The sequence below is a fragment of the Hyalella azteca genome, unplaced genomic scaffold, assembly GCF_000764305.2.
Source record: "Hyalella azteca isolate HAZT.00-mixed unplaced genomic scaffold, Hazt_2.0.2 contig1810, whole genome shotgun sequence".
NCBI classification, from domain to species: Eukaryota; Metazoa; Arthropoda; class Malacostraca; order Amphipoda; family Hyalellidae; genus Hyalella; species Hyalella azteca.
In genome coordinates this window covers 51302-72955 of record NW_025932109.1, presented here as the reverse complement: position 1 = coordinate 72955, position 21654 = coordinate 51302, and the positions used below count along the sequence as shown (strand labels likewise).

At 39.3% G+C, this 21654-nt stretch overlaps 2 protein-coding genes across 2 annotated transcripts in view; both read left to right on the top strand.

The window, feature by feature from the left end:
• Window positions 1-2898: 2898 nt before the first annotated feature.
• On the top strand, window positions 2899-6179 carry LOC108667538 (vesicle-fusing ATPase 2-like). Its single transcript, XM_018154572.2, has 2 exons — window positions 2899-3228; window positions 6094-6179. Exons 1-2 carry the CDS (start codon window positions 2968-2970, stop codon window positions 6166-6168), a joined length of 336 nt encoding a protein of 111 aa, XP_018010061.1. The 5' UTR covers window positions 2899-2967; the 3' UTR covers window positions 6169-6179.
• Window positions 6180-13550: 7371 nt separating this feature from the next.
• The window catches only part of LOC108667536 (vesicle-fusing ATPase 2-like), a gene marked incomplete at its 3' end in the record, with an annotated part of 59399 nt that continues 51295 nt past the window's right edge, over window positions 13551-21654 (top strand). Inside the window, exon 1 of the mRNA XM_047884088.1 lies at window positions 13551-13676. The remainder of the gene's footprint in view (window positions 13677-21654) is intronic.

Below are 21654 nucleotides of genomic sequence, written 5' to 3'. Positions count from 1 at the left end.
TTTACAGCAATGCTATGTCGTGAACCAAGCACAACCAAGCTGATAAATACCATAATTTCATGTCAATTGAAATGTATAAAAGTCGCTCAGCATCAACAGTGATGTGCAAATAAGTTACATGGCTATTATTGTTCAAGTTAAATATCGACTGCTTCAATTGTTAAATTTTACGACAAACGAAAGAAATTTGTGCGAATATTATCTGCTTTCGTCCCTGTAAAAATGAGTCCGCAGTTCACGCTTATTTGGTAGAAAGAATGGTCATTAATCAATAATCAGGCAACCAGACGTCAACCATGAAGAGACAACCAGCAAAGCGACGAGGTTCACCGCAACTCCCTAACCCTCCATCCCCTCACCCTCCATCCCCTCACCCTCCATCCCCTCACCCTCCATCCCCTCACCCTCCATCCATCACGCACATACACAAACCAATTGGCGGATGACGTAATTGCAGCTTATGAACATAAACACTGAATTTGCCACCACGTTCCAATTTAACACATATAATAACATTTTTCTGGCCGACATATCAACGTTGTAATGGTGATAATATAATAAGTTGAAGATATCCTGCAATAGTGATTGAACGCCTGTACAACATTCGCATGCTTTATAATTTTCATTGTTTGTGTTTCTTTTGCCGCCAATACAGAAGCGGTTTTGAAGTCATTGGATATGAAAAATACAGCCGTTCGATTACAGTCGGTGTTATCGGTAAATATCGCTATTATCTAAATAACGATCATTTGAATGAAGATTATATAAAACGTTAGTATCAAAATCGCAATTATGTAAATCGTGTCACGTAGTAACGTTGTATTCTCCTTTTCGATGTAACGTCATTTGTTGTGAGATTTAAAAGCTCGTCTCGAGTTATCTGAGTAGTATATAAGCTCGTCCTTAAGCGACCATTTAACAGCGTTGCCAGATGGTATATTTCTATACCAGATTTCACAAATCTGGTATTTTCAGACGGTGTCTGGTATGAACATTTTATATCTGGTATATTTGCCTTAATCTGGTATTTTATTTTCTGACTTAATGCAAATTTACTGCATTAAGTTCCACCTCTGAAGTTTGAATTTCCTCCAGCGTAGGCGTGGATTATATAGATTACCATCAGAGCGGCGCGACTAGAGGTTTCCCGTCATTTATGGAACCGCAAGTTTACCGCTTGATAAAATAACCCCAATTTAATTGTTAACATTTAACAGAAGTGCTCAGTGCAATATGAGCATGAGAGTGGTGATCTTCGATTGATTACTGATCAGTGATGAACTGATGATATGGCCTAGGACGAGTGAGGATGTCGAACCGATCTCTGCGACGCAATCTCCACCGTTTTTGTTTGGTGGTTTTGAATTATAGAGTGCCACTTATTGGAGTGCCACTTGAATTCTGAGGTGCCATTCAACATTTCACTGATCTTGACAATTATCATCCATTCAGGGAACTGGCTGCCTACTGCATCACTTGTCTACTTTGACCAGGTCTCCAAAGCATTCGTGGTGAAAGTGTTTTTACAAGTCACCTATGTGAAAAACAAGCAACGGAATAAAATTTCAACTACGGTACTGGAGTCCCTTATTCGGACCAAAAGCTATCTGCTCAACCGCAACAAGTGATCACACCCGAAATGTTAGATTAATGCAATATGCAAGCATGTACGTAAATAAGACAAATGAAGATGACCTGTTTCCGTGGCTTGCTCATGTTGAGCGAAGAAGAAAAAGTGCCACAATGACACTGATAAAAAAAGGAAAAAGTGTCAATGTAATCAAACACAGGGAAAGAAAAGTGTCAAAATGTTCCAAACAGAGGGGAAAAAAATATAGCGTGTTCAATTTGGCTAATTATCGTCAAGCCAGATAACTGCACAGTACATAAGGTAATTTTTTTCTAACCAACGTTTCTGACGAATAGTTGTATAAAATTTGGAGGTATTAGTCTTTTTTGAACGATAGAATTTCTGGTATATTTCTGGTATTTTGAGCTAGGCAATCTGGTATTCTCGCCAAGAAAAAACCTGGCAACACTGGCGACCAAAGCTTCAGTCCTGCAGCAGCCTCTAGACTGTGCACATCTGCGCTGACGGCTCCGACACTCGCCTGTAACACGGTGAACTTGGCGCTGTAGAGTAGGCTTGATGTGGGTGTGGCCTGTCGCCGATTCATTTCCTTTTCGTGCCTTGTTCACAGAAGATCTAAAATCGTGTCATTTGACCGTATCTTTTCATGACTGACGAAAGTTTGAAGTAGCTACTCGACTAAACCGGGTTCGATATGGTGCTAGGCATTTCAAATCTGAACATATATTTTTCCATAGCTTTATCTAGTCTGTTCTTGAACGCGTTCAAACTTGGAGTGCGCGCAGGATAGCAGGATCTAAATGCAGGATAGTGTGGATCTAGCAACCTGACCTATTCCTGTATTAATACCTCACCGTGCTTTATCTTAAATAATTACAAGTTTAGAGTTATCACTCTTAAATTCCCCTTATTATAGCATTTGGATAATAATTTGAACCGGAATTAACCAAGACATTTCATTTAATAAAAACTGATCCCGAGTGTCACTGAAAAGACTTCCGGACAATCGCGATGATCTCAATGACCATCATTTGAAGCATGATTATCTAAATGGCGATTATTTAAACCGTGATCATCTAAATGGGGATTATGCTAATTAGTTTGACAGTGGGGGTGGGGAGCAAGACTCCCTTTCATCCTTACGTCGAACCCGTTCAAATGCAGCCGATGACCTTCAAATATAGGGTGATATGGATTACTTTTATATTAACTTTTGTTTAATGTTCTTCACAAATTTTTTTCTACTCTTTTACTAGCCTGGGATTCAGAAAAATATTTCTTTAACGTTTATTTACTTTCCAGAGACGTGTGAATAGAAATAAGGTTACTTCACGACAATTTTATTATTCCCATTGCGATCAGTTTTTAAACGGAAAATGGAACACCAAGAACATATCCCACTTACAAATGTGCATGAAAGAAAGAATATTCTGCTTGTTCTTACCAACACGATGGCCGAGAACTCTAAACTGGCCCCCGACGTAGATCTTCATCGTATAGCTCGCATGACGGAAGGTTTTTCAGCAGCGTACCTAGAGGCTCTGGTGAGAGCTGCGGTCTCCCATGCCCTCTGGAGGCACATCAAGTTTGATGGTCAAAAAATGACCGCCGATCCGGAGGCCGGTGAAAACATCAAGGTAATTATAATACTAAATATAAACTTTATCGTCCAATTCTTTATGGGATGAATGAGTTCATGATTTTTTTTATATAATTCACTGTTGCTTTTAATGAAACGAAATATTTGATAATTCTTATACATTATTTCGTTTCACATGGGATGATTTCACATCACACTTTTTTCCACTTTATGAATTCTTGATGTCAGTTTTACCGTGAGCATGAAAAAATTTCTACTAAATACTATTTCATTTTATGTTCATGTTGCATCTTTCATTGCATGTTTATTTGTATTGCTTATTTCCATCCCATACAAGATTTTCTTGTTTCAAAGTTGTCAGACTCTTGGCCATGTTTTTAAAACGTTTTTCTTAGTTTAGCTTCGCGTTTGTTTGTTTGTTGTTAACATTGACAACGAAAATTAGCCCACTTCTGATTGCTCTAGAGATCTGAAATTCGGCATGCAGGCTATTTTCGCCTAACAATTTCAGATACAATCATAAAAACTAGCAATTAGAGACCTAAATTAGCTTAATTGAGTAAAGTATATATATATATATGGTATGTATATATATATAGTATGACGTGCGGGCGCTGACGCTGCGTATCATCGATACGTACGTGAAGTCGAGTAAATTGGCTCGCAACGTTTTTCATGTGTAGCAACGGACTAAAAAGGAGAAAATAAAATACTTTAAAAAAATTAAAAAAAAAACACGTTTTTCTTGTGGACTAAAAAATAGAAAATAAATTAGGACTCACCCCAAAAAACGTGGGTCGGGCTGTGCGTTCACCATCAAATTTCCAAAATTCGTGTGTTGTGTGCTTTTTGCTTTAATCATAAATCTGCCTGACACACGTTTTTTGGAGTGAGTCCTAATTTATTTTCTATTTTTTAGTCCACAAGAAAAACGTGGTTTTTTAAAAAGTTTTTTTTTAAGTATTTTATTGTATTAAGATCATAACCGAGCTAGTCCTTCAGTCATTCACGTTGTGCAGTGCGAAACATTTTCTTATAACGAATTCCGCCTGCAGACACGTGTTGGTGTCATGTTTACTACATCATCTATAGATTGAAATAATTTTATATTAATTGTTTGGAAAAAATGACAAGCATGAAGGATTCAGCTGACCCGGAACCAATAATTTTTTCCCTGTTATTTTTTATTTATCTCTACATAGTAGAGTCAAAATACGAGCGCAGCAATTTCTCACACATACAGTAATCCTTCACCTATACAGTATTCCCTCATGCACCTATACATTAATCTTTCATCTATACAGTAATCCTTCGCCTAGTCTATACAGCAATCCCTCACCTATACAGTAATAACTAACTTATCGCTGGTGTTGGGTTCTAGATCTAGTTCCTCGGGCTGTTTAAATCTGCCGATTGTCTTCGTAAGAACCCTTGATGAGCCGCGAATGATTCTTCTCATTAATATTTTATAAACTAATGTATTTCATTAATTAATGATTCCTACAATTTATATTTCTTGAAAGTGACGTTGCGCTAGGTCAGTGGTTCCCAAACTTTTTCAGGCTGGCGCCCCCTTTGGCTCCCTATAGTGGATTTCTAGCTCCCCCCACAGACATACGCCTCTTTCTTGAAATTTAGTACGCTACAATTTTAAAAGATAAAGGTTAAACACAGATGTGTATTTCACAAATAGAAGCCCATTTAGTGAACCAATATGTTTTTCAGCTGTTTTAACTGTTTCAGCACTAGAAACCTAGGACGTCTCGGGCGAATTTATACGGCCGGACTCGTGGCCGGTCTCAGGACCAATCTCCAAATTCAATTATCAAGTAATATCTCCCAAACTAATGAACGCAGCTCTACGAAACTTGGAACACGGATTCATCAGAACCTAGCGGTGATGTTCAGCTCGTCAAATTTTTTTAATTTCACCTTCAGTCGTGAGCTGCGCGTATATTGCGAAACAGTCCGAAATTCGCAGTGATCAAAGAATTTATTCCAAACTATTGAACAGATTTGAACGAAATTTTGAATATACATTCCTAACTACCAAACGGTGATTTTTTATCTTATACACTTTTTTCGATTTTACCTTCGTTTGTGAGTTTTTTTTCATGTCACCGTCATTCTTGATTTCACACTTCCTTATATTCGGCCCATATCGCGAGGTAATTTGTCACTTAAATTAGCGGTGATCAAGAAATTTCTTCTGAACTACTGAACAGATTTGAACGAAACTTGGTACCTATATAAATACCTAACCTTCCAATGGCATTCTTGATTTCACACTTCCTTATATTCGGCCCATATCGCGAGGTAATTTGTCACTTAAATTAGCGGTGATCAAGAAATTTCTCCTAAACTACAGAACAGATTTCAACGAAACTCTGTAAATAAATACCTAACCCCTCAACGTTGATGTTTAGCTCGTGACAATTTTTCTATTTTGCAAATTTCGTTCGCGAGTTATACAGACATAGGAGGAACGACCGGCTTTTCTACCGGCCGGTTTAACCAAGTCGCAAAACAAAAAAATGTAAACATCACCGTTGCTGAGGTTAGGTATTTAAATACTAAATTTCGTTCAAATCTATTCAGTAATTTGGAAACAATTTCTTTATTACTGCGAATTTAAGCACGTATTGCTGTTTAAACCACGAATGAAGGTGAAATGAAAAAACTCGAACGAAGGCACAATCGAAAAAATTTTTGGGCGATATCGCCCACTTTGGGAACCACTGCGCTAGGTGAAGCGCGATATATAGAAGGATTATTGTATTCATTTTGTTGAAATGAAACAAATTCTAATTCTTTCTTTTTCATCAGTTTTTTTATTGAAAAGCAATACGAATCAGTCACTTCCATGTCGCTTAATGTAATAATGTGGTCTCTTTTGTCGCAGGTGACGCAGGCAGACTTCTACGATGCACTCGAGAAAGATGTGAAACCGAATGAAGTTCATTGCCGCCGGCGGTAACGCCCATGGCTATCTGGGATTGAAGACTAAATGAATACTTCATAATAAATGATTCCCATAGAATGAATTTCATTTGACATTAAAGAAATTCGCTTAGTGAAACACTTTTGCAACGCGATTGAAAATATTTCTAAGCTGAGAAGTTTTTATTACCAAACATTTTTAAACAATAAAGAATTTAAAATGAAAATTTTTGCTATGAAGATTAAAATTTCCAAATGTGAAGATGAATCTACTGGTATTCCATAAACAGTGATTTGCCCCAAGTATAGTGTGCGTAGTATGGCATGAACATATAATGTCAGTGCGGCAGATGCAAGGTTTATTTCCATCACAATTGAAACTAGTCAACTGCAGTATCTTGCATACGTAAGACTGGACACTAAACTTCATTGATACTGTCAGAGGAATGACGAATTAAATACAAGATCATGCCTTTTTCCTGGGCGTTAGTAAGAATGCATCGAATAATGATGATGGACAGTGAAACTTTTACGGTGAAATAATTGTAAAGGATACATGATTTATGGCTCAAAGCCTCTACAATGTTTTTTTTAACACTTTATAACGCCCCTTGCTTGAGTGTAGCCCGCCCCTTGCTTGAGTGTAGCCCGCCCCTTGCTTGAGTGTAGCCCGCCCCTTGCTTGAGTGTAGCCCGCTAAATACGGGAACACTGTGAAGTTAAACGCAGACCCAGAATTGGCTGAGTTCTATATTCAACCTATAGATTTTACTTGTATAATACTGTAAGATTTGAATTGATAGCTGCCATCCGAAATAAGATAGGTTCATTTTTTATTCTACCTTATAGTAACGACGTCACTCACTGAATTGGAAATAGCTCTCTGACAGAACGAGAAGCGTCAGTCCGAACCTAGAACTGCCGAGTATAGGTTCTTCGACTCACTCCCCTACGAGTCGTTAGCGTAGATAAAAACTCACTTCTATTGTAATCCCATAAACTGTAAGGCCGCACTAATTAGCAGGCTCAACGCCACCTGAAAGTCTTCCATGCTTCAGAGGGAATATTTTAGACGGCGAGCTTCCCCGGATACAAAATACGCCAGAAACAGTCGTGCGTCAATGGCTGGATCAGATGAAGAATCGCTTCACTTCCACCGGCCTCATAGACGACAGCGGTCGGATACATCTTGCTTCGCATACGCCACAAGAAATCATGTGATGCACGTGGCTTGCTGTCACGTTATCTACGACCAGCCTTCCAACACTACAGTTACGAACGGGTAAAGAAAGAGCTGTTTATCGCCGACGGTAACGTCACTACAATTTCCTTCGTAGACGCAGCTCGCCGTACTTTTTGAGGTAGCACAATCTGCGAAACCAGGCAAAACTCTATGAACAATATTACAATACTTCAAGTGTCTGCAATGGAAATCGTCGAGACATTCTTCGACCGGCCATGCTTTAATGAAGGTTTAGAAAGACGTCCTGGTCGTGATCTTGTATATGAGGTTGTGTTTGATCTCGCAGTAAACCTCGTGTTCTCAAAACGCGCCACAACCAACGCGCTGCTCAGGCGCGAAGAAATCAATGACCACAGCGAGTCAGGCAGTCAGCTCATATTCAGTCTACAGAGCGCGACGTTTAACGAAGACAAATGAAGCAAGTTAATAAATTAAGAGCACCGAAAGATGCAACCGTACCATCGCACACAGCGGCTGCTGCATATACGCAGCAACCATCACCAACGCGCCATCACCAAGCATCACCACGCACCATCACCGAGCATCACCACGCGCCATCACCGAGCATCACAACGCACCATCACCGAGCATCACCACGCACCATCACCAAGCATCACCACGCACCATCACCGAGCATCACCACGCGCCATCACCGAGCATCACCACGCACACTCCACGAAGCTCGTGGCGCAAGCCGTGCAGCGTCGCGTGGCAGGCGAGGCTACACTGAGAGAAATGGGTGGGTCTGAATGACTCACTTTGGTGAGTCAACCGCCGTCCTGAAAACGATTCATATTTATAATTATGACCCACTTGCCCCTTTTGTGGGTCATACTGACCTACTGCTGGCCCTTTAAATTTTAGGTATGATTCACTTGTGGCGTCAAATCGCTTGCCTACAGTATGAACCGAATGTTCGTACACTTCATGCACTGTGCGAGTGCTATGGAGGATGAATAATCAAAGACAAGTAATACCTTATCAATATTTGTTTAGAAACTGCTCGTTTAGCAAAACTTATGCATACGTATTCATTAATATCATACATAATTTTACTTTAGAAGCACGATAATCCTCTTACAATAATAAAAGCTCAGTCCCTTGTCCACAACTTGGATTAAAGTGTTTTGTAAGACAAAAGTAAAATAAGTATAATAAAATAATAGGATTATAGAAGAGGTCCAAAACCCCAATGCTATTGAAATATCACGCGAAAATAAACTTAAGTCTTTTAGCTTGCATTCGAGAAACCAGTTCATGCAACAACCGAAATTCAGAAAAATGAAGCTCACATCACAATAAGTTACAATTTTTTACTTTCACAAAGCATTGCATTAAAATACAAAAACCAGGATCAAATTTCAAAAATAGGCGGACGAATTTAATTTAATAGTGAGCTAGAGAGAAGGCCTTGTGGTTTTAGTTAAATCAATAGGCGTTTTTAAGGCATCTTCAAATCATGGAATTGTCTTCCGATGAAAAGTTTTGTTGTCTTTGTGGGTGAAAGGATAGGTACAGTTCAATGTCACGAAGAGCAAGCAAGCCAAAGAACAGTGGGTTTCAGAAGGCCCTTAGCAACAAGCCAAATTGTGGCATTTCCTGCTGAAGTAACTGCAGATATACTCGCACATTTCAAAGCACCTGTTCTGCATGGGTTTTCTCCTTTTTTACCATGATGATCTGGAGTTCCGGTTGAAGTATGGGCTCTTGACAGCCAAAAAACACCAGAAGAGAAGGCATGATCGAGGTAGGTTATCAGCAGCAGGTGCACCCGCAGCAGTACCCCCAACATGGACAACACTGGAAGGAGCTTCGTTGAGACATTCGTTGAGATGGCTTAGAACTATAACCGCCAGTAGACGAGGAGCCATTTCCTGAAATTCAAAGACATACGTTATCACCAATCCATATATAGCTTATTTGTAATGTTAATTCATTGGGAAAAAATATATTTTGCTAACCATTATAGGCACTTGCTGTTGTTAGTAGAAATGCTGTTTAAACACATTCCTACTACAAGAGATTCACAGTGTACGCACCACGCGATAACCACGTGCTACGAGGCAACTACGCGGAGACTATATAAGTACCACGTGGAAACACCCACGGAAACTACGCGTATATACGGACACCAGCAAGCATCAGGTTATTATCCTGGCGGCTACACTTCTCGAAACCAAGCTAAGTATTCCTGTCACAGTGTGCCTCTTTCAAATATTTATTATCTGGTTCACGGAGATAATGTGCAGGGTGATCGTTCGTTAGAATGACGCCGGCAGCAACATGAATTTGAAAAACTTTCCAGCCTATTTGCCGGTCAAAGACAACCAAATGTTCATTGTATTAACTTGAGGCCTACTAATGATGTTAACGCTAGGCATGTTCTTCCCATAGTGTTTTCAAGCAGAAGTTTTTACAATAAAAATTTTGTGCAACCATCATGTGCATGCTTTATTCATGGAAATCTAATGTCGACGCAACGCTTGACTGGATTAGATATATATAGTCTTCCGTATAGCAAAGAACTAAGATCTAGTTCTTTCGCTACCAGCAACACTTCTAATGTGGTCAATCAATGTTAGAGTGACATGTAACGCAGCCTATAGGCCACGATGATTTCATGAGAGGTCATGCTAAACATTTAAATAAAAGCAGACTGCCGCAAATGTTGATCCCAATCGAGTGAACCCAGAGACCGAAGCTGAAATACATAATTTTAACGATCAGAAACCCAATGATGCTGCGATTACTGATGCTCCTCTCATGCAAACCCGAAATTATGATACAATCCAATGTTCCCCCTGGAACAAATGTTCCTTAGCTGTGATAAAAAATGACCCAACCACCTTATACAGTAGCTGGACGAAAGCAGCGACGCGGAAAACGTACGCGTCCCTATCATCGGATTGCTCGTTAACGATAGTCTACTTGCTGGCTTTCTAGATACAGGGTCTACTCTACATGAACGCTAGTGAAACAGAGCGTTTTAATAAATTCTGATCAGATGACGCCAACCAACGTTTCTGCAATCAGTGCTTCAGGCAATGCACTCGATATTCAAGGCCAAACAGAATTAACGGAATTTGCCGAATAATAATAAAATTAAGATGTAAGCGCTAGTCGTAGGAGACGCGACAAGTTTTCATTGCAAGATTATTATAGGAACCAACCTGTTAACAAGGTCTGAAGCCATAATTGCCTTCAGCAGGAATAGAGTTACGTTTACGTGAACACTCTGTTCTCAATCAGACGCCGGAGCCAGCTGAGCGCTATACGCACAGTGACGCGACAGTCAGTGGCTGACTGGCTTCCCAAAGTTGCCCCCACCCGCTCCCTGCTCAAGCCACCCGCTCCCTGCTCTTACCCACCCGCTCCCTGCTCAAGCCGGCAGACTCAAGCGTGCCTTCCATTTGAAGGATAAGACATGGCACTGTCGAATGACATCCATCGTCAATGGATTCCTTCGCGTTCGATTTAAGCTTTTTGCCATTAGATGATAATATATTCAACCACTTGTATATTTAAGAGGTGCATCAGAAAACAACCACTTACAATACACAATGTTCAAGATTCCTTCACATGCATTCGGTGTATATAGAGATGAACAAATTTACTATAAACAAGGACATGGGCCCACATAGGATGGGCAGCTTCGTCGCATTCGGCCACTTGAACCGCGCCAGCGTTTTAGTAGCAACTCAAGGTTAATATATTGAAATGTTCCACCGGTGACGTTGATATACCGTTTTACTGGTGACGTTTATATTGTATTGTTTTACTGGTGACGTTTATATAGTAATGTTGTACTGGTGACGAGAATTCTTGCTTGTCGTACATAACCTGAAGTTACAGACCACTGACTGAAAATTAATCCACTTTGACAAAATTCAAGAAGTTCGCCACTATTTTGAAGTTAAATTCAACATTGGGAAATTATGTATTTGTTCATAATTCATGCATATCAATTAGTCTAACTAGTACCGTATGAATGATTTATTCTTCATATACATAATCAATCTACCATTCTTAAATTTCCAAAATCAACCTTCACAGCCGGAAGCAACGTTTTATGAGAAAGTAGCAGATGCAATAGAGAGGCAATATAGCAGCATGTGCAGCGGGCGGCTAGAGAAGAGATATCAGTAAAAGAAGAATGACATGCCAAAGGAATAGCGGTTTAAAAATTTGGAATATCAGCCATGGATGAAAAACGTGACGTGGAAAAACGTAACAGCCTTATCGCAGGACATTGATTATAACTACTTATATACAAAATTTCGAGCAGATCCGTTCAGTATTGAAGGAGTTATGAGTGGTTAGGTTGCCTATTTTTTTTCGGTTTAATTGAACGCGATGTAATGTAAAAATATGTAATTATTCCTATTGCAGGGCATTGATAATAACTAAATTTCGCAGGGCATTGATAATAAAATTTCGAGCAGATCCGTTTAGGATTGAAGGACGATGATTGGTTCGGTTGCCTGAAAATGGCGTTTTTTCGTTTTGATTGAAAACGAAATAATGTAAAAATCTGTGATTTTCCTTATCGAAGTGCATTGATAATAAATACATAAATATCAAATTTCAAGAAGATCCGCTCTGTATTGAAGTACTTATGACTGGCTAAGTTGAGCGTGTAGGATAGGTTGTGTGTCTGAGTCTGCAGGCGAGTTCGCAGGCGGGGTTCGGAGTATTGTCGATTCGGTCGTACTCTACTTATTCCTGACGCTCTTTTTTTTTCTAGTAAAACAACTCAAACAAGGCATATGATTTTCATTCTTCCCCATATTATATTCAAGTCATGCCTTCACTTAAAATAACTGACATACTCAGATTTATAATTTTAACACCTTATACTAACTCTTCCGGAACTATAAGTAATTTAATCGAGTCACCAATTTCAAACAAGTAGTGTGACCAGAGAGATAGCAGTCTAATTCGTCTATAGGTTTCACGTAGTAATTCCTACTTTGACTGTAACTGCCGGCCAGTAAAGTTACACATTTTTTAGTTGTTCACGTTTTTCTTGCTGATTTGAGTAGTTTTTAATGAGCCCAAAAAATACGAGGTTAAAACTTCACCCACTTAAGTGCCTGTGATCTTGAAAATTGATTGAGGCTGGCATCTTGAAATTGGAGAACGCCAAAAACAGCACACGGCAGATTAGTATACTGGTTGTCTTTTCTAATTTTAAAACTTCTAATCTATTGACAATGATGATAAGGAATGAATGTCCTCTTTTGGAATGGTGAGGCAATCGGGGAGAATCTTTTATGTAATTTTTATCACCGCTTAACTAGCCCAGTATATTAGACAGTAATCGAATGCCAGCAGCAGACGATTACGAGGCAAGTTGAGAGCCTAGACATACTGTAGGGCGCCCTGTTTGCTTCAAGTGGCGATAGCTGGAGTGATATATCCGTGGAATTTCTGTTTGGTAGCTTTTTGTAGTTTGTCCGCGCACTCGGGCGTGCACACTGCTTACTCACTGAGTAATTATAATTTAAACTGTCGTCAAAAATTAGCATCGCCTGGTACCGCAAATTCATCCACACTCCAAAGTTCCATGGTTACAACTGCACGGTGCAGTAAGGCGTACTGCACGGGCGTGCACACTGCTTACTCACTGAGTAAGCAGTGTGCACGCCCGTGCAGTACGCCTTACTGCACCGTGCAGTTGTAACCATGGAACTTTGGAGTGTGGTTGCGGCAGAGCTCGCTCTATGAGATTGTGTTATGAATTTGCGGTACCAGGCGATGCTAATTTTTGACGACAGTTTAAATTATAATATTAATAAGTATTCTCACTTGAACATTACCCTCTTCTTTATTTTATTCTCTTTGTTTGTCTTGGATTGCTATGCAAGTGAGTTTAACTCTGAATCACAGTACAGAAATGTGAGACGTTGGGTTGCCAGCAGCTTAATTTTGCTAAGACAGCCACCACTTGGTTTGCCTGGCAATCGTTTATGACGCTAGGAGTAGGTTAGGATCAATCAATTTCTAAAACTGGAAGGAAAATCAAATCGATCCAAAATCGCCGGCGTGATTTCGGAGCACAATTAATTTGACTAGCTATAATGCACTTAGGGTAAACGCGGTATATTCCGACACTTAAAGGACGCATCGAGAAATGAAAAACTATAAAAAAAACGTATGCGTTACGTAAGTCTATAACTTTTAGCAAGTGCTGTTGTGCCACATCTAGTCTTCTCCTCTGTGCGCCTAAACAGGAAGCTGAGAACACCGTCCAACTCCATAACTACGTTCTGGTGTTGACTCCGATCCAACTGTTACATCGAAGTGAGTACTGAGTAATGACTCATCTTATTTGTCGTTCATTTGATTCAAAATGCTATAAATTCAGTTCTAGCCTGGAAAGTGGAAATACGTATCAAATAGGCTTGTTCAATACTTTTCATTGTAAGCTCAGACAATACCGAATAAATATTATAATAAATAAACAATTAAAAGCTAATGCGTATTCACTTGGATTAAGTACATTAAATATTCCTTACCATAGAGTCAGCTGAGAACCGGCCATTTATACAATGTCCTGAATCCTGATAAGTTCACCTGTTAAAATGGCCAATTCCGACAGATATAAATTTCAATGACAGACTTACGACGACGCTTGTGAACAAATTCTCACAATTAGAACTGCTCCTTGGGCCTCTTGCTACGTTTGTGAAAGCTTGGGCAGACTTTCAATGTATTTACATGTCTTTAACTGGCGTTAGTCCGCGTATTAGTATTAGTTACGGCACACGGTAAATTTCTCGTCGTTTAGGTGCAAGTTTGCGTATGTTGCAACTCACGGTAAAATTCACGTATTGGTCTCTATGTTCGTACGTGAATGTTGCGGTGCACGGTAAAATTCACGTAATGGCTTGTTAATCCGCTCGTGTTGAGTCGTGTATGTCGCGCTGCACAGCAAAATTCACAAATTGATTTTTTAATCCGCTCGTGAATGTTGAGGTACACGGTAATATTCAGGTATTAGCTTGTTAATCAGCTCGTGAATGTTGCGGTGCACGGTAATATTCACGTATTGGCTTGTTAGTCCGCTCGTGTATGTTGCGGTGCACGGTTAAATTCACGTGTTGACCTCTTAGTCCGTTCGTGAATGTTGTGGCGTAGGTGCTATCAGCTTATTGCTAATGCATGTATCAGCTTAGGGTACCAGCTGATTGCTTAGTGTATCAGCTTATTGCTACTCATGGCCCGTTCGTATACGTATGTTTGAGCAGATGTACCGTATATATTTGGAAGTATATAAATAAATGCAGAATTGAGAAAACTTGTCCCAATTTCACAAGCAAGGTGTTCTCATTGCAGTGTTATGTTGGTGGGCCTAGAACAATGGTTCCCAAAGTGGGCGATATCGCCCCCCTAGGGGCGGCGGAAAGATTTTTGGGGCGGTAAGGAAGAAGAGGGTGGTAGGGGACGATGGGGGGCGGTAGTCCGAAGTCGATGTCAGAAGTTCGAACGAACGTTTGTTTGACGATTTGTACACAACACGTGCAGCACATGACTCCCAGCGATGGTTTTGTCACCCAGATGTTATTTTAACCTCTCCTGGGTTTACGTCTCGGATAAATTACGGCCGTACTCGCGGCCGGTCTCACGCCCAATTTCCAAAGTCAATGATCAAGGAATATCTCTCAAACTAATGAACTTAACTCGATGAATTTTAGTACACGCAATCATTAGGACCTAACGATAATGTTTACCTCGTGAAAATTGTTTAAATTTTGCCATCGTTTGTTTTTGCCATAGTTATATGACAATATGGGCCGAACTTCAAAGTGATCAAGCAATTTCTTGTAAACTACTGAACAGATTCGAACGAAATTTTGAATTTGCATTCCTAACTAACGAACGGTAATGTTTAGCTCGTGAAAAATTTTTCGATTGTGCCTTCGTTCGCTAGTTTTTTTCGTTTCACCTTCATTCGTGATTTAAACAGCAATACGTGTTTAAATTCGCACTAATCAAGAAATTTTTTCCAAAGTGCTGAATAGATTTGAACGAAACTTGGTATTTAAATACGTAACCTCAGCAACGGTGATGTTTAGCTCGGTACAATATTTTCGTTTTGCCTTCGTTTGCCAGTATTACGGCTCTTGGTTAAATCGGTCGGTAGAAAAGCTGGTCGTTCCTCTTATATCTGTATAACTTGCGAACGAAAGCAAAATAAAATTGTCACGAGCTAAACATCACCGTTGAGAGGTTGGGTATTTATATACAAAGTTTCGTTGAAATCTGTTCTGTAGTTGAGAAGAAATCTCTTGATCACCGCTAATTTGAGTAACAAATTACCCGGCGATACGGGCCGAATATAAGGAATGAGTGTGAAATCAAGAATGACGGTGAAATGGAAAAAAACTCGCAAACGAAAGAAAAATCGAATAAAATTTTATAAGCTAAAAAAATCACCGTTTGATAGTTAGGACTGTATATGCAAAATTTCGTTCAAATCTGTTCAATAGTTTGGAAGAAATTCTTTGATCACTACGAATTTCGGCCTGTTTCGCAATATACGCGTAACTCACGAATGAAGGTGAAATAAAAAAAAAAATTACGAGCTAAACATCACCGTTAGGTTCTGATGAAAACATGTTCCAAATTTCATAGAGCTGCGTTCATTAGTTTGGAGATATTATATACTTGATAATTTAATTTGGAAATTGGTCGTGAGACCGGCCACGAGTCCGGCCGTATATAAATTCGCCCGAGACGTCCTATATAGGTTTCTAGTGCTGAACCAGTTAAAACAGCTGAAAACATATTGGTTTACTAAATGGGGTTCTATTTGTGAAATACACATTTGTGTTTAACCTTTCTCTTTTAAAATTGCAGCGTACTAAATTTCAAGAAAGAGGCTTATGTCTGTGGGGGGCGCTAGAAATTCACTAGGGAGAATGTATTATTTTTTCATTTTATTACTAATTAGCTAAACACATCAAACACATCACAATGCAGAATGTAGTCATTGTCCAGTGGTTATTAGATACTTGTTGAAATACAAGATGTATCAATTGCGTCGTTGCGTAAATTGGACCTATAGAATATTGTCGATAACTGCGTATGTTGTTTTCATGGTACAGCGGCATCAGTTATATAGGCTCTCTCGACAACTATGCTGTTTTCACGGCATAGCGACATCAATAAGCTCTCGCGACAACTATGTTGTTTTCACGGCATAACGACATCAATTGGCTCTCGCGACAACTATGCTGTTTTCACGGCATAGCGACATTAATAGGCTCTCGCGACCATTATGCTGTTTTCACGGCATGGCGACATTAATAGGCTCTCGCGACCATTATGCTGTTTTCACGGCATGGCGACATCAATAGGCTCTCGCGACAACTATGCTGTTTTCACGGCATAGCGTCATTAATAGGCTCTCGCGACAACTATGCTGTTTTCACGGCATAGCGACATTAATAGGCTCTCGCGACAACTATGCTGTTTTCACGGCATAGCGACATCAATAGGCTCTCGCGACAACTATGCTGTTTTCACGGCATAGCGACATTAATTAATAGGCTCTCGCGACAATTTAAGTTTTCATTAATTAACAGTTTTATTCCCGTAGTTGCGTGTCTCGCCGGCCAGGCCCTCAGCCAGGCAATGGGCTGACGACATATATGCGGTAGCTTGCATGTTCCTCGAAATAAAAACAACAGAGAACGTCTAAGGGGGAGATTTATGTATGTCATAATTATGATCCCTGAAAGTCAAAAAATTCTAAATGGACTCAACTTGACATTTCGGCAGCAAATTATATTGAATCCATTGGAATTTTCTTTCGTCGTGATTAAGAAAACGGACAATCTTGTTTGAAGCTCGAAAAATTATTTCCTTGCATTGCCATTAAACTGATGATTGACCTCTGATTTAATTCATGGCGACTAAGATTAAGTAGCTGCGTGCTCCCGCAAGTATTCCTTTCTCTCCATGATTTTCAAAATCACGATCCAAGCAGCAAAAGAAACATTAATTTGTAACAACGGAAAATTAGCATCGTGCAGCATGCAAATCGTGAACCTGCATGGTCTCTTGGAAGAGACCAGGCTGGGTGGCACTTCTGTCACAAGTCTTGAAACCAACTCTGCAAAAATATACTTTGAATCGTAATTAAGCTTAGGCGGAAACTAAAATATATTTCTGTTAATAAATAATTAAGCTAAATGGTATTCATTTGCGTTGAGTATGTTGAATATTTCTGACAATAAAGTAGTAGTTAGAATCGTCCATTTTTCAGTTTAGGTCTCTTGCTATTCTCTTGAATGTTTGAGCAGACTTTTCGAAATGTCTTCAAGCTTTTTGGACGTTTGCATATACCTTGCAGCACACGGGAAACTCCTCGTGTAGTTCTCTTTTTACGTCCGCGTAAGTTGAGGCACAATGTCAACTAAATGAGAATGAATATAAACGTATCGGCTGCCTCATTCGATCGGCGAAGCTCTGGTATCCCATTACAATTCTCCACGAGACATGAAATAAATTTGAAAAAGTCATAGATTCACTAGCGCTCTTCGGCAACTTTTACGCACCATGATTGGAACGAATACAAAATGGACATGATGACGACAGAACGCCAACATGTGGAACCGTTTTCGTGATTATTTCTCTAGCTCAAAAGATTCTGAATGTGATTCAGAGGAAGTGTCGAAGTGACGATAAGCCTCTGAGGCTGGGAGTGATACTTCTCGCTGTGCGATTAACGGCAGATTAGCTACACGCGACGTACGTTAAATTAGCTTATCCGATTATATACGTGATGTAACAATAAAGCGAGAGCGCACACAGTTTTGCTCAGCAAAGACTAATTGGATCACTTTCTTGGTGAATTGATTTTAACATTTGCATTAGGACATATTGTCATAGATAGATGTTAAATGATTATAGTAGGATATGAAACGCTAAAAAGCAATTCAAAGCTGCGTGTTTGCGAAATTTGATCATTATTAAATTTTGGAAACTTTGCAATTTACGTAATTTTGGAAGAAATTTTATGATTACCAGAGATTTTGTGCCGTCGTAACTAGTCCAGTGCATGAATTTACGTCATTGCCTTGGTAATAGTTAGTATGCTTAGTGTTTGTTTCTTAAGTAGCATTCACCAGCACGGTGGATCGCCGCCTCTGACTATCGCGCATGCGCGGCCCGCCCCCGCCCCCCTCGTTGGTCCAGCGCTGCGTGACTCACATCTTCTACTGAAACTGTGAAATACTTTACCATTTCCTTTAACGCGTATTGAGGGTGTCCTAATGCACCACATAACACATTGTTATGTTGTATGAACATATTATTTGTTTAATAAATATTTATAACGATTGTAAATTTTCAAAAAGTTAGGAATTGCCTCTAGGAGAAACTGAGGCACTCACGCATACATGGTTTGCTGCATTACGCGCCTGTGTCATCGCTTGACATTTTTTTCGTTATTTCTTAAATGGGAAAAATCTTGATCATGTAACGTACTCTGTAATTTACGAAAAATATATCGAAAGTCATTAAATTTAGTAACGGTGATTAGTAACTATGAGGCAATTAATAACTGTGAAGACCAAAACTGTAATAAATTAATCAACTCTCGCACTGGGAGCTACCTCGGCGTTTGTTTGTGATCAATTGATAAGCCTAGTTTGGCTACATAAATTCATCCTTAGCTTGTTAAAACGCTCAACTTGAGTTAGAAGTAACACCATTCTTATATTTTTAGTTAGGATCGCATAGAACTTAGCAGCACTCGCAGAATTTTACGCCTGGCCGAAAATTTATAATTGTAACTTCCATAAGTATAACGTCAGTTTATTTTCAGCTGTGAATAATAATATGCGTTTAAAAATTACTTTTTAAAGACAACACTTCTGAACAATCCAGTATCTTGGATGTTACACATGTACAATGAATTTCTAATTTTATTTTCAAAGATTGAAAAAAATTATTTTTCAATTTTTTTCACATATTGAAATTTTTTTTTTACATTTTTTAATATATCAAAATATTGTAAATTATCAAAATTATTTATTCTGTCAACTGATTCATGCATTGTCTCTGACTTTATGCAATTGTGCAAAATTTCAGATCAATTGGACAGGTCAAATTGTGCCATATATGGATTATAAGATTTGTAGGAGACGAAATTATTTTTTACATTTTTTTTAATATTAAAAGAATTTTTTTTTTAATTTATAAAATTATTTATTCTGTCAATTGATTCATGCATTGTTTCCAACTTAATGCAAGCGTGCCAAATTTCAAATCGATTGGACAGGTAGAAGTGTGTTAAATATTGATTATAAGATTTGTAGCAGACAGACAGACAGAGAGACAAACAAGAAGTGAAGTTAAAGAGAAGTGGTGTAAAAAGTGAAAGTAGGAAGGACGTTGAATAGGTTTAAGACGATTGAGTTATTTTGCAGCCGACGCATTAGTGGAATTCCGACCAGCGCCCTGCCTAAACTCGTGGCCTTGAAGAAACCAGGCTAACCATTGGGCCGGATTGCTCAAATACCGCTTAGCTTTATGTTCAACCTGCATTGTCTTACCCCAGCCAGCCGATATTAACTCTTCCTCATGTCAGTTTGATCGCTTACCAGAAGCCTAGCGTAACTCTAATCGAGGTTTCGTTAATACTAGGCTTCTTCGTTAATAACTCTCGTTTTCGTTAATAACTCTAATCGAGGTTTCGTTAATGAAGCCAATAAAAACAACTGGATCTTAGTCCTGATGAGTGGGAAGTGCTTTTCTATTCGAGCGGGGCAGCGTGTTGGTATCCTATGGCAGCGTTCGCTCAAATTGCGTGGTACACTACGATTAACCCCATCGTTACTGGGAGATCTTTTTGGCATGACTGAGAAATATGTTACAACGAAATATGAGAAACCGAGCCAGACGTTGCAGTTCGTTAAATTATCTTTTTGAGAAATATTCTTTGAAGTAGAGTAAGTTGAGCAAATTTTCTGGCCTTGCTAATATTGTTTGTTTGCGAGCGTACACTTCTCAATGATCAGCAATAAGCATATGTTGATTTATGCCATTCAAAATATCCGACGTTTTTGTAGACAGACATCGAAGGTAACTTTCTAGTTTTTGTAGATGTACATTTTGAAAGTTGTCGCACGAGTAAAATTTTTGTTCAGGCATCATAAATGTAAAATTGATGCACTCGTGCATTCTAGTTCAATTGTTTTCCATGTATAAATCTAATCGGAACGTAAAGCGCAGTAAGCAGCTTTAGGAAGACGCTCTACTCAAGCAGCTGGAGGCAGTAGGGGAAGACTCCTGTGAGTCCCTGCATGTGTGTTCCCTTGCGCGCGTGACAGACGCATGATATGATGTATAAGCTACTGCAAGATGCGCGGTTGAATTTCACATTAAATTCCTCATCAGTTCAAGGAAGGGAATCCTAAATATCTGCGTATGTCTGAGTAATCTTTCACTCGTGACACGCCATCATACTCATGCTGTTCAGGCCTTAGTAAGACTGTTTGTTTGCGAGCGTACACTTCTCAATGATCAGCAATAAGCATATGTTGATTTATGCCATTCAAAATATCCGACGTTTTTGTAGACAGACATCGCAGGTAACTTTTTAGTTTTTGTAGATGCACATTTTGAAAGTTGTCGCACGCGTCAAATTTTTGTTGAGGCATCACAAATGTAAATTTGATGCACTCGTACATACTATTTCAATTGTTTTCCATGTATAAATTTAATCGGAACGTAAAGCGCAGTAAGCAGCTTTAGGAAGACGCTCGACTCAAGCAGCTGAATGCAATACTATAGGGGACGAGTCCAGTGTGTTCCCTTGCGCGCGTGACATACGCATGATATGATGTATAAGCTACTGCCAGATGCGCGGTTGAATTTCACATTCAATTCCTCATCAGTTTAAAGAAGGGAATCCTAAATATCTGCGTATATCTGAGTAATCTTTCACTTCTGACACGCCATCATACTCATGCTGGGCCTTAGTAAGACTGCGGTTAATCTCTTTAAACACCTATATTGCAAGTATTACCTCAGAAGCTAGAGTCGGACTGTATAGAGAGCAGTTGGACTAGAGAGAGCATGGTTGAGAGCCTCGGACTGTAGAGAGAAGTCGGAATGCAGAGAGCGTCTTGTCAATGCATGGCATGAAGCATGAAGCGTCGTGCAGTGCGTGCTTTTCCGAGTAAACTTTAATCACTTTCTACTTGTAATTTTAAACGAAAAGGGAAGTTACTTTGACTCAGGATATGTTGTAATTAGTAGCAGGCCT